At 40.9% G+C, this 13,790-nt stretch overlaps 1 protein-coding gene across 5 annotated transcripts in view; it reads right to left on the reverse strand.

Annotated features, from left to right (window-relative positions):
* Positions 1-13,790, reverse strand: part of sema5a (sema domain, seven thrombospondin repeats (type 1 and type 1-like), transmembrane domain (TM) and short cytoplasmic domain, (semaphorin) 5A) — a 147,670-nt gene that overhangs the window by 96,333 nt on the left and 37,547 nt on the right. For all 5 annotated transcript variants that reach the window (XR_005697547.1, XM_040043678.1, XM_040043680.1 and 2 more), the window contains one exon: positions 9,455-9,666. Coding sequence is in view for 4 of the 5 variants with exons in the window: in XM_040043678.1 (XP_039899612.1) it covers positions 9,455-9,602 (148 nt within the window). In the remaining variant the exon portion in view is untranslated. The remainder of the gene's footprint in view (positions 1-9,454; positions 9,667-13,790) is intronic.

The raw sequence follows: 13,790 nt of genomic DNA on the forward strand, positions 1-13,790 counted from the left end.
CTAGCAGATGAGGGACCAGTAGGACGACCCCACCAACTAATAAGACAAATCCAATTTCCTATCTCCTTTACTAAGTTTCAGCGCTGCTTTGCATGTTGCATGGGTTCACATGAGCTGCTCTTTAAATGCATGTGATAATGTAATCACATCAAGGCTTGTACAGCAGCTGACTGAATCAGGGGATTGGCTGCTCATAAGACGACGGCGTGCAGACACACACGCGGGACGGCTCCCACACAAACGGATCAGGGGTGTAAATTCAGAGCGCAGCCAGGGCTCTGGGCCAACATGAAACCAGCGAACACACACATATAAACCCCCTTCCCCCCTTTTCTCAGTCCCAACTTATCCTCTTAACCCCTGTCTCCCACCTCCTCAAAATAGAACCCATCACTCACATACCATTTGTTATTCCCTTCTACGACACACGGCAGTTGACACAAAGACAAAATGACAGGATATATAAATATTTACACTGAGCATCAGAGGCCACGCCACTCTCCAGTCTGCCAGTGCTTAAAGTTGCCGCTCAACAGCACTGCCAGGCTGACAACAATGGCAACATGTGGAACCAATTCTGAAACATGAATGGTTTCTCTGTGAGTGGTGTAAATAGAGTGTGGCGGCGGGCGCTCGCATAAACGAAGAGCCAATTCACTCTAAAATGCCGCCCTGCGGTAATAGCTCTGCGGCGAGAATAGCAACTATTTGTTCAAGTTGTTAAGAGGAAACGACTGGTCCGCGCACTCGAAGAACCGACACCTGTGCGGTTGGAGAAAATCCAAAGCAAAAAAAGGCGAGGGTGCTTAAGAGCTTCATGCACGCCTCAGCGCCCCGAGGTTCCTGCATGTTGTTTTTTGCGTTTTTTTTAGAGCCAAAAAAAAACAAACCCAAGCACGATTTCCAGCTAGAAATCCTACAACTTCAACTCCCATTGCTGTGTTATGGCCCCGGGGCAGTGAGTGAATCATGCAAAACAAACCACGGTAAAAAGCCACAAATAAGTGTGCACTAAAATATTTAAATCCAATGTGTATTTAGGACAGAAGCGCTTTTACCAGGATGACCAGATCTCTTCAGTCCACTCAGAGGAATATAAAATGAAAACAAATATGCATGGTGATGACATCTTAGAGAAGTTGGGGAACGTAAAAATGCACTAATCCCAAAAATATGGATGGCGCCTCATTCGTTCCCCAGGCAGATTGCCACCCATTTAAGTAAAACATGGCTAATGCATACCTTACCTTGGACATTAATACAGACGTTAAGCTCCAAAGACCTCAGTGGGCTTTAAATTTAAAAGACACATCCCCAAAAGGCCAATTAAAGCATCTCTGACACTTCTTGCGGCCTGTTGCATTTATGAATTCTATAAGACCATTTGTTTATTTTCTTGCTTTCACTCCCCTCCTTCTAACGATGTGTTTGCTGTTCGGGGATGATAAAAGCTGCGCTCAGTTTGTGGCTGTAAAACAAGTCGGGCTGTTGCTCTCCACAGAGACATGGCCCTCGGCTTGGCCTGTGAAGACATTGTTTACACCACAGTTTATAACCTTTAAAAGCCTTTCAAGCCTACACCTAGGAACTCTTGTTAAATACAACGCTTTATTAATACAGTATATCTCAGGGGCTATAGTAACACTACAAATCCTTTGTCAGGAGTCTTCTGCAAAAACATGCCTGCCAGAAACAGAGAAATACTTCAAAGCCCCTCCTAAAGTAATCCAATAAATGGCACACATTTACGTTGGACCTCTTCTGGAGCTATATGCGGACCTGTTTTTGTTCAAGTACAGCAAGCGTACCTTTTCGGGGTAAACATTTGGAGCATTGCTGCTGAACTCTATGTTTCTTTCTGAAACCGCCACACAAAGCAGAAAGCAGTAGTTAGACTACAGCACCCTTGCGCCACAGTAGCAGTTCTGTCAGCCAAGTGTTGTGCCAAGTCAGAAAACCACCATCCCCAGTGGGGTCAAACCCATGTGAGGCACACCCTTCCACTGTCAGGCCACAATCACACAGAAAGAAAGAAATGCTGTCACTGGAACCCACTCAGACAAACCTTGACCTTGGCTTCTCGTGATGGGTCATAACCGCTCTTTGAGCTCTACTTTAACTCCTTTTTTGGCAGCTGAGCATGGGATTTTTTCTTTCTTTCTGTGAGCTGAGGAGCCACAGATGGAGGTCTAGTAGACCTGCATATAAAACCTGTTCCCAAAAAGCAATGTGAATCGTCCTTAAACCTAGATTCTCTCCAATTACTCGGAGTGGGCAACTCCATGTTTGAAAATGCATGTTTTTTTAATCAAGTCTTCGTCAAGACAGCTTGTTCATGCTGACGCGCTTTAGCCCTGTGGCTAACTTCTTTTTTGACTGACAAGTTCCTGCCATACGGTGAAAACTTTGACACATAATTTTGATTTTATTTTAGCCACAGTCTTTACTTAAGTCTCATTTTGTTTTTGTAATAGTTCAAGAGCCTAAATTCTTTTTGTGTCAGTGTAGTTTTAGTCCTTGTTTCATAAGATTATTGTAGACTGAATCTAAAGTTGATTCATTTTAAATGTTTTTCGTGTTTTTACCAGAGAGAGTTGCTTCACGCGATTCACAAAGCGTCTTATTTTCCTTGACATCAAATGCGAAATGTGTCCATATGTCTACTTTTCTCTTCCTCCCAAGCGTTGACATTTTGTCACGTTTTCATCACAAATGAGGAGCATGGGAGCTGTCTCACTTTCTGTTGCCTCAGATCTCTTCATTAATGAGAATCGCTTCCAGTGTGGATATTCCACAAATGCTAACTTGCATAAGCAGCTAGGTCACACGATTTGATGTCCCTGTGTTGTTCCTACATCATCCTAACAACAGATAACAATGGATAAACCATGAAACTCTCACTAAAACTCATAAACAAGGACATAAACAGACAAATGCTATACATTTGTTTGTGTATGTCCTTAAGGGAAATCTGAGTAGAGTTCATCTGAGTAGAGTGGGACTGTTAGGCTGTTGTGGTCCACAGGGGTGTCTTTAATGTGTCTGTAGTCCTCCCAGCTTGGCTAAAGAGGAGTCATGGCAGCCTGCACACTGTTTACTCGCAACAACCGGGGATTACATTATATTACGTGGAGCACCATGACTCACAAAAGACAATGATAATAGGTTTAACGAGAGGCTTCAGTTCCCTCACACAGTCTCAGCATATGCGTATGCGTGTCTATGTCCATATGCATACGCCTTGTAATATTCTGTAATGACTCATAGCTTCTTTCTTTTTGCTTTTATTGCAAAAAAAACCTCACATGGGCTATAATTTCGCAGTCACTAAAAAGCATTGAGCAGCCTGTTTTTTTAAAAAAAAAAAACAGTCCTGAACAACGAGATGTGTTTGAACTGCACAATCAGGGCACGAAAGGAAAGCTATTAAAAAACAAAATGGAAATACCTATAAATGTGAAGGGAAAGATAAATGGACATCTTCATGGGACCACGGGAATTAGCAGCCCTGCAAATGTGCTGATTCTCACACGAGGTGAAAATAAATAGGACTGAAACGCAAGTAATGCAATCAAAGTTGGGCGATAAAACTTCAAGTGAAAACTTGTACTTAAAGCAAATTTTCTTTCCCACACATGACTGCTGTGAAAAAGTCTGCAGAACTTTAGAGCTTTATAACAAAGCTGATATGTAAACAGGAGTACAGCAGGCTTTACAAGCCATTTAAATGGAACTGCATCAATTTTATGAAAACTAGGGCTGCCTGCATGTGTGTGTGCCACTGAGTGTTTACGTACCCCAACACTTCCATAAAGCCTTACCCACTCATACCCCAAGATTAAAACACTGCAGGTGAGACAAAATTTGATTTACACTTTTAATGCTTCACCCTGTGACCACCCACTCCAAGATTCACAGCTTGGTGACACTGAGAAATGATAAACTTGGTTTGATCCTCATGGTAAATAAAAACATGGTGCTTTCTTCTCCACTAAGAAAATTAAGGATAAGATGGTCATGTTCAGTGGCTTCCCGCTTTTTCCCGAGTTTCCAAGACTTGAATAACAGAAATAAAACACGGACACATAGTAGCTGTACACAGAGCTTTTTAAACTTCTCAGCTGAAGCTTAGACCCTTAAACAGTCTTAAACGTTCAGGCACATGTTGGTTCCCACAGTCACAACTAACCAACTCTCTTGGAAGCCTGAGAAGAAAAAAAAGCTGTTTTCTGATTCACTAACACCACATGTGTTTGAAGTGTTGCATTTGTCCGATTTCTGTTGCTTTTACATCGATGCCTGGTTCAGTTAATCTGTATGTATCAGTACCAATGATGCAAACCAGCACTTAGCTCCAAATCCTGTCCAATTATAATGAATTTAAATGTTATAATTATATGCCATGCACTATACTTTTCCACAGAGATGTTTTCCTAAACATCGATTTTTTGCTACAAAGTCGCTGCAGCAAAACACACTCACAAATGCCACATCTCCATGGCTAAAAAAACATAAACCACCCGAAGCACCAAAAACTGTCGTTCCCTGAATGACCGCTTGAAAAAGACTCCAGGAGAGAGTCAGTCCCCTTAGATACGCGTGTGGAAATGTCCGGATTTATAGCATAAACAAACATTTCAAAGCCTACCAAGCCAAAGCATTACTTTTAAATAGAATAGTTTTTAAAGCTAATGCATCCCTTCGTGAAAAGGGGTGGAAGAGCTGTTATTTTTTTAATTCACTCATATACTCAAATGTAATAAGGTGTAAAGTTAGGGATTTGGCTGCTTTAATTAACAGGTTGACACCGACACAGGCAGCTGTGGCCAGCAGCTGTCTGCTAGGCCTCACCTCTGATGATTAGTCACTGAACTAAACGTCTCAACCTTGTTGTGAAAGTTTTTTTGTGTGCAATTATCAAAGAGATAATATGACTTTCTGTGTGGTTAATTGTAGTAATAGACTGTCCAAGGCTGCTTTGGTGCACACTATTATAGTATTTAGTGTTAAGAAGCACTAATTAGCAGGTTTCTGTGTCTGTGTGGTACTCCCATACAGTCTTTAGCTTTGGTGAGCTTGCTGCCATGAGCTGATATCTTCGCACTTAATATCTTATCTTAGCCTCATAATACAACGGTTAACATACTTTATGTATAGTTAATGTCAACTGTATTGGCATAAAACCTTAAATGCTTTTGTAATTTGGTGAGTCAACCTTTTAGCTTTTTACCATACATCATCTACTTTTATTTAATAACTCCCCAAAGAAGCTCTAAAGACTCTTTGCATTAAGAAGCAACTGTATCACCACAGCTAATCACTCACTAAAGACTTCTGTACTTGCCTTTCTCTTCCTCTGTTCAGTCGGCTCTGTGTTGCTGAACCGTGTCTGAATGCTAACTAAAATGTCGACCCTCTTTATTAATGCTCCTATATTTCAACCAAAGCATTAACCCACTGAAGCTTAATGGGCCAATCTGGTACATTAGAGAACACAAACGCATTGACCACAGCTGACCCACCAGCTGATGTCTGATCCTCCCCACACAGAAAGCACAAGGTATGAAGGTATTGCATTAGCTGGGCAGTTAGTCATCATCATTGCACTCAATCGGTGCAGAGGGAAGAGCATCGGCTCAGCTAACAATGAAGTGACAAAGATTAGGAAGGGAGACAGCGTGAGGGAGAATTAGGGTTATAGGTGGGTGGTTATTCGGAATATGAGTCTATGCATGCGTGTGGATCACATGCAGTGACCTTGCTCTTCCAGTCAATTTTACCCAGACAGAATGCTATGAGATTATGTGACTGGGGCTCTGTTGTAATGAAAACAGCTCAATGACATTTCTGCTGCCTCGCAGCGGCTAGACAGAACTGCATTGATCGCTATTGATACCTTCAGTCGACTTGGATTCACAGCGTTTCATTACAGTTTAGCTGTTCAATAGAAAAGTATGACAGAGAGTGAGGACAACGAAATCGGATGCAGAACGTACTGTATCTAAAAACTGCAGAGCCATGTAGCAAAAGGCCCATAACAAAGGCACCGTCTGCCTTGTGGAACAAAGAGGAAGTTAATAAAGGAGGTGAACTTTTCCTAGACAGCAAGAAATGTTGTAATTACAGATTAGAGCTGGATCGTTCCAAGAGGACATAACCAGAAAAATCCATAAGTGTCCTTTTTCTAACTGCTAGTTTCATTAATTGCTGCTAGTCTTTCTCTTTTCACATGCCACGTTTGCACATTTCAATTGTTGTAAATTTTTAGTATTAGGCAATACTTTTTTTTTCTTTTTTAAACAATGAGTCCTTGATTTCAGTCTGACAAAGACAAAAAAACCAAAAAAACAGGCCCCACCCATAGTAGCTAGTCAGCGATCATTAATTTTGCTTGATGAAATCTGTAAAATTTATGAGCTGGATAATTAAGGTCTCGACGTTTGAATGTTTCTGGTGCACTTGCTTAAAGTAAAAGTCTTATAAAATAGTCTCTTAAACAGAAGCTGCATTGGGCTTTTTCGTTGTTCACCCTCTTATCTGTCAAGATTGTAAGAATTCATACATAATCTAGTCACTACTGAGGGAATACTCATTTTTCCCTACCAATAAGGGTGCCTTATTCACTTGACCCTGCATTGATTTTAAACAAGGGGAACAAGTTAACCAGATGTGGTTAGTAGTCATGTGACTAGTTGCCGCATAACTGCAGACTTCAACAGAAGTCTATGAGAAAATATCTTTCTGACTTGAGCTCTGTGAACTCTTACTGTCTTCTGAGTTTATGGTCCCAGTCACTCATTTTGGGTCATATTGAATAGAAGATTTGGTGAATTTTGTAAATCTTGCCCATACTTTTGTTCATTTCTGTTTCTTATTGGCTAACAACTTGTGACTGATACGTTTGATCAACCACATGCCTCTCGTTATATTAACTAATACGCCAAGGTGGCAACAGTTAAAATGCTCAACTAGACAGGATGAAACAGGATTTCAGAAACCAACATGTGACATCAATGTTACCTATGGTAATGATTTTTTATGTAAATGGTAAAATCAACACTAAACCTTCTAGTGATGGGATTTCCAGCTCCTTTTAGAGAACCGGCTCTTTCGGTTCGGCTCACTAAAAAGAGCCGGCTCTTTCGGTCCTAACCGGCTCTTCAGGTTGTTTTGTTGCTTTAATTAATTTATTATTAACAATAATATAAAATTATGCACGAAAGGAATTACTAATGTAAAAAAAGAAGTGGTTTTATTTATATATGTTTATATATAAATATATGCGGTGGCCCCTAGAGACAAAACACGTACAAACTCCAAAACACATTTCTAACATTAACTGAACTTCCAAAACTGAGCTACTAGATCACTTAAATGACACAATTGAAAGCATGTGTGTATTGTTTGTGTATTTATACACAAGCACTCATATATATTCAAATAATTTAAAAAAAATGTTCATTTACCTGTTACTACCACACACCAAATCCGGTCGTTGGTACTTGCTGGCTTGTGTAGCCACTAGGTAACAAAGCTCAACACTGCGCCCAGCATCCTGGAGCACTTCTGTTGTATTTTGTACGTGCTTCTGAGTTTTTACGTGCTTCGGGGTTTGTACGTGCTTTGTCTGTAGGGGCCACCGTAAATATACTTTTATTTATTCACTCCACATAAAATGTAATAAATAAATCATATAATACAAAAACCAACTATTCACGGTTCAACTTTTAACTATTTAAATTTTCAGCTTTTTCCTTTTAAAAATATTTAAAGTGTAACAACATTAAACACTGCAAACCACAACACAATTAAATATAAATTATAATATGAAAACAAAAAGAACATGCACATTCTCTGTCATATGGGTCTGCATGAATAAACTTTCTGAATCCTTTATCATCTGCAACTGAAAATAGTTGTGGATGATTACTATACCTTTCAAATGTGACGTTGTTGTCCCTGGCTCTCTGTCTCTATCTCTCCCTCCGGTAGTTACCTAGCATGTGTAACTACCGCCCCTCCCCCCTTCTTCCCAGCGCAAAGCACAAGGCTTTGCGAGTGGAGTGAAGCGGAAGAAAAGTGTGTGAGAGAGAGAGAGGGTGAGAGAAAGAAAAAAAACCCACGGCTCGCGATAAGGAGCCGCTCGCGTCGTTCACGTCAAAGAACCGGCTCTAAGAGCCATTTCGTTCGCGACCGACACATCACTAAAACCTTCATCTAAAACAGACAATCTGACATTTGATCTAAATCCTGCTTACCAGAGACTGAAATTACCAGAGCTTCTTCATTGATAATCAGAGAACATTTCTCCCCTGGAAGTGGAGCTGGGAGGATTGTCTCAGCATTTCATTTCTTAGTTCTGTAAGCTCTTTAGTGAGAGGAAATCCCAGAGCCTCCTAAGAACCATAGTGGTCAAAGTTTCAGAAAATAAAAAAATTGATGTAATGTTAAAAATAGAGAAAAACCTCCAGATGCTGCAGACGATGTTCTCGAGATAATTTTTTGTTATGATAGATCATCCTCAGTCTCAAAACCTGTTCAAGCTTTTCATCATTGTGTGTAAAGTTATTTAACATGACTGTTTGATGACTGTGATTCAAATTACTTTATAGAGTAAATGCTTAAGCTGTACACTTCAGATAATAATAATAATAATAATAATAATAATAATTATAATAATAGTGTTGTACTGTGCGCAGAAAGTTGGTGAGCTGGAAACATTATAGAAGAGACTTATTTCCATTTTTGCTCTTTTAAATACAAAAAAAGAAAGAAAAAAAACCCACACCACAGGCAGTATCACTCTGCATTTAAATAACATTAAAACTGGTGGAAAAATCCACAGTTTGACAGGCCTGAAGTGCCTAATTACAGCTGCTAAGATATAATTGGATGTTCACTGTTTGGCAGAGGTTTGGTGAACAGTTAATTCACATTAAATGTAGTAAATGTGAGTTAGGCTTTAGAAGTACGCTTACCTCATGTCTGTAATGCAATCAAAGGTTTAGGCTCATTGCTCTCCAGGGCTGCGGATCTGAACATTTTTCAAAGTGCTGAGTGCATTTAAAATGACTTTTACACAGATTAAAACTTGCCAGGCAGCAAATGCGACGACGGTGTTTTCTAGAGTGATAATTACAACAGCATTTCATAAGAGTGTGAGAAAAACTGCTCTAACAAGACAAACTCTTTACAAGCTTTGTGTACTTTCTTTAACTTTGTTCATCGCAATCAACGTGACGTGTGTGCAAGGTTGTTTATGTCTCTTAGCAACAGAACTGAAATAATGAAACCACTCAGAAACATGTATGGTTTACAAGTTTAACCTTGCTAAGAGTGGAAAAGGAAATGAGTATAACTGATGAGAAAACTTTAGATATTTATGAATGGAGGGGGAAAAATGGAAAGAGTCGCTCTGATGACGTCAAGAGAGCGTATTTCTTAAACCACCTACCTGAGTGTGGGACGAGTGGGTGCTCCGTCCTGTAACAGGGTGATTCAGGCAGCAGCACTGGCCCTCTCCTGCCGGCCACACCTCCAGGCCGTAGGACCAGCATGCACTGCAGCAGCAGCAGTGCATGCTGGATAACAGGGCGTCCCATGGGGGCCTGGGCTTGGCTCACTTCTCCTCAGGCCTCAAGGGCCAAGCGCATTGGGGAGACACACCTGGAGAGACAGAAGGAGAAAGAGACAGATGTAGGTTTTAACAAAGGTTTATTTCACATTTGATTTAATCCGCGTGCTGAAAATCTTATACAGCCCCTCTGTATCGCTACACTCAGCGCGCAGCATTCCCCTCAGGAGATGAAAAGCTGCAAATATAAATCCTTACCAAAAGGGAGCAGGGGAGTGAGGTGTGAAGAAGAGAGAGTGTGACAGATTTTCAGGGAAAAGTGTGCAGAGTTTGTGCTGGGAAACAGCAGGGTGCTCGTCTGCACTGAGACCTCACTTCTCACACCTCTGACACCACCGCGGTCAGTCAGACGTGGTATGCATTATCACCCAAAGGGCAGTGTTTGTCTACCCTCTAATATCTGACATTAAATGCCCTTTTGTGCAGGTCCTTGCGCCCACTGCAGAGAAGCTTTGCTGTCTCTAACGACGAAGGAAGAACAGGGTATTCATGTGTTTTTCATCATTAAGAGTCCATTTTCTTTTGTGCCTTTGTGACTGATACACACTGAGCAGCACAGCACTCCTGTGGCTCAATTACATCCTATAGCGGCTGCACATCTGACACATTTTTATTCACAGCCAAACCCTCCAATGCGCAGACGTAATTATTACATAATGCACACAGCAGACTCGCGCGTCCTGTAGTCATTCGCTGTGAGACAAACAAAGCAGTTTGCACAACTCAATTGTTCCTGATTTCTTTCTTTGTGGGGGTGAATTGATGAGCAGTCTAGACCACCGACATCATTACTTTTTAATCACTTATGTGATGCTAATACCAAGAAAGATGCATGCTGTGCGCAGCGGAGGAGCAAGTCTTTCTGACTGTATACGACATTAGGAGCAGCGTGTGCGGTGGAGTGAGCAAAGATACTCGTGGTCTTAGCTGTAAAGTGCAAGTGATGGAAGGCATTGCTTTAGGTTTTCATAATAGAGCAGCTGAACCTGTGGAAAACTCTTATTATTTTTATTGCATGTGAAATAGGCTTTTCATCTGTTGTCCAGCCAGTGGAAGAAATTGTATTTTCTGGAGCATGCACAGTTCATTTATTACGAACGGTAGGTTGCAAATAAGGAAAAGGAAAAGTTCATCTTTATGTTGCTTGTGGGAAAACAGTCAAATATAGAAAAAGAAAAGCTAGCTGTTCGCAAGCTAAGAAAAAAAGAATTGGTGTGAACATTTGCGCTCCACAGAGCTCCACTTCTCTCTGAAGTATGAATCCCCCTTAGTGCTGGAAAGCTTGGAGTGGCTGTGGGGTAGAATATAAGACACCTACTCCTGCTTTCAAGTGAAAACCATAATGCCGATAGTGTGGCGGTATTATTTCATTTTCTCCTTGAATGAAAAGTTTACTCTGGCCTTAGTGTGCATAAATAAGCTCCACGGTCGAGGGGGCGATATGGCGTGTAAAGGTGCAGGCGGTGCAGATATATGTGTTGCTCTCACCCGCAGAGTAATGTAAAACACCTGTCATCTACAGAAGGGAAAGCAAGTGACAGCCAGCGCCAGTTGCCTCTCTCTGTTCCATTTCCCTTTCGTCTTGACGGTTCATGCGTCAGCTTCTGTACTCTTTCTAAATTTTGCTTTAGTCAACCTGTCGCTTTACATGGCACCTTTCTTTGTCTGCTAGTTTCTTTGACACTCTTTAGCAATGTTTTGCCCACTAAAAAGCTATTTTACCTGTTGCTAGTCTGCTGGCTTGGGCATTATTCTTGTCATTTCTCATGCAGCCTTACAACCTTTTCTGCCTGCATTCACTTAGGGAAAATATTTCATAATCTTCTGAGCGCAGAGGTGAACCCGATTTAGGAAATGAGATTATGGATGTTTTTACAGTCTTGTATGTGTATGTGGTCAGAGATTTAAAAGGGCTCGGTTATTCACATGGATTTCTGTGAGCGTATTTGCTGGTCCCCCAACACAAACACGCACACACACATTCACACCCATACAGAGGGTTAGCTGACAGGAGCTTAAGCCAGGGCCAGCAGGTTGAGCGCCCTTTGTTGGCCTCGCTCCCTCAGTAACAATCCTGCATGTAACCTCCCGTCATCTCAAACATCCCTGCATGCACGCACACGGAAAACAAAACACTGCCATCTCATTTGAGCACAGTTTGTTGCGCTATTTAAAAATACATGCTATTGTGTAACCAGTCCCTTTTATCTGTTTCTTCATCATTTCGTGTGCTCTCTGTGTTCCACTGAGTTACAGGATGTTAAAATTTTTAATATGCCTTCATTTCAAGGTAAATGTAGTGTTCAGGATGCTCTAAAGTTTATGGTCGTATGCACCCATTTGGTGTAATTCATCTGCTGGTCACCACAATAGTGGGAATGTTTATTAAGTTGATTAATACATGTAGATCTGCTCATCAAGACATTTCTCTAGATTTTATAAGAAATAGGTGCAGAAACTTCATACATGGAAACACAGCATGTGAAGTGAAAATTGAGTCAGTAGAACTCTGACCTTGAAAGTCAATATTTGGTATGACCGCCTTTATTCTTCAACACAGCCTGAACTCTTTTAGGCAAACTTTTTTTGTAATATCTATTAACAGTCTTCAGGTATAATTGTCCAGGTTGCTTGAAGGATATCCAAAGCTTTCTTTGTTCTTGTTAATGTCAATATGCTTCAATAATGTTGATGTCTGGGATCTGGGGAGGCCGATCTATGATGGATAGTGCTCTACTGCATGTTTTTTTCTATTCAGGTATGCTTTTACTGCATTGGCAGTGTGTTTGGCATCACTGTCATCCTGACAAATGAGGCAAATCAGATGCTTTCCAGATGATATTAGATAGTGGATCAAAGTCTGACCGTACATTTCTGGGTTCATAATTGCATCCATTGAAAAGATCTCCAACACCACTGGCCGAAATGCAGCTCCAAACCATGAGAGAGTCTCTGTTTTATACATAGCTGTAGACACTCACTGTTTTCTTTTTTTGAGCTCTGCCACATATTGATGACATTGTGAACCCAAAAATTCAAATTTGGATTTTTCAGTCGTGTTGCTCAAGTCCACTTTAAAAGACTCCTTGTAAGCGTAATAAAGAGAAACAAGGGGTAGCTCAAGACTTTTGCACGGTACTGCCTATTCTGCCTATTCACATGAAAGCCAACTCCAATGAAAACCTCTCATTACATGGCAAAACAATTAAGATCTAGAGGCTAAAAACATTTGAGCTATAAATTTAAAAAAATGCATATGTCACTTCAAAGACCCACAGAAACCTGATTTATGACCACATGAGCTGTTGCATTATTTAAAGAGAAACCATTTAAGCTGTTGTTTCACTTGAAGTGATTTCTGACTGGATCCTATTTTCTCTGTAACTCACCACAAGCCACTGACTTGTCCTATGGGAGAAAACTGGAAGAGAGCTCTGCTGTTCGGTGGTTTAACTCTAAATCATCTCCGGGGCATTAATACACGCCTCCACCACCACCCACTACTATTCTCAATGCTAGACAAGAACACATGTACACGGCCAGTGCATTTTACAGCACCCGGGGACCTGGTGATGGATAACACCCGGTGTATTCAGGGCACAGAGCAGAGGGAGTAGAAGTCACATAAAAACTTAACATGGTATAAATGATGTCATATGAAATGTATGTAGAGAGCCGCATGCAACCCGGGGAAGTGTTGAGCTTTGTGAGCTAAATGTTTTGACAGCATTTCTTCTTCACTCACTTCTTTGCAGTCTCTGAGTGTTTGTACACCACTTTGACTCTAATCATTGCAAATGACTAAACTCTGGCTCTCATCCACAATGTGTCTTTTGCCTCGTCTCCCTCTCATCACCCACAGCTGGTTGTGGCAAATGCTTTCTTCCTGTTAATAGGGAGTTTTTCCTTCCCACTGTCACCAAGTGCTTGCTCATAGGGGGTTGTCTAGTTGTTAGGAGTTTTCTCTGTGTTACTGTAGGGTTTTACCTTTCAATATAAAGCGCCTGGAGGGGACTGTTGTTGTGATTTAGTGCTATATAAATAAAACTGACCTGAACTGAATTGAATTCATTAGTGCTATTGTCTTGTTGATTCATGAGCCTATATTCAGCATGAATGGATGACAGCAGACCCCAATTAAGGTCAGAGGGTAAAG

The sequence above is a fragment of the Simochromis diagramma genome, unplaced genomic scaffold, assembly GCF_900408965.1.
Source record: "Simochromis diagramma unplaced genomic scaffold, fSimDia1.1 OVJJ01000602.1, whole genome shotgun sequence".
Taxonomy (NCBI): domain Eukaryota; kingdom Metazoa; phylum Chordata; class Actinopteri; order Cichliformes; family Cichlidae; genus Simochromis; species Simochromis diagramma.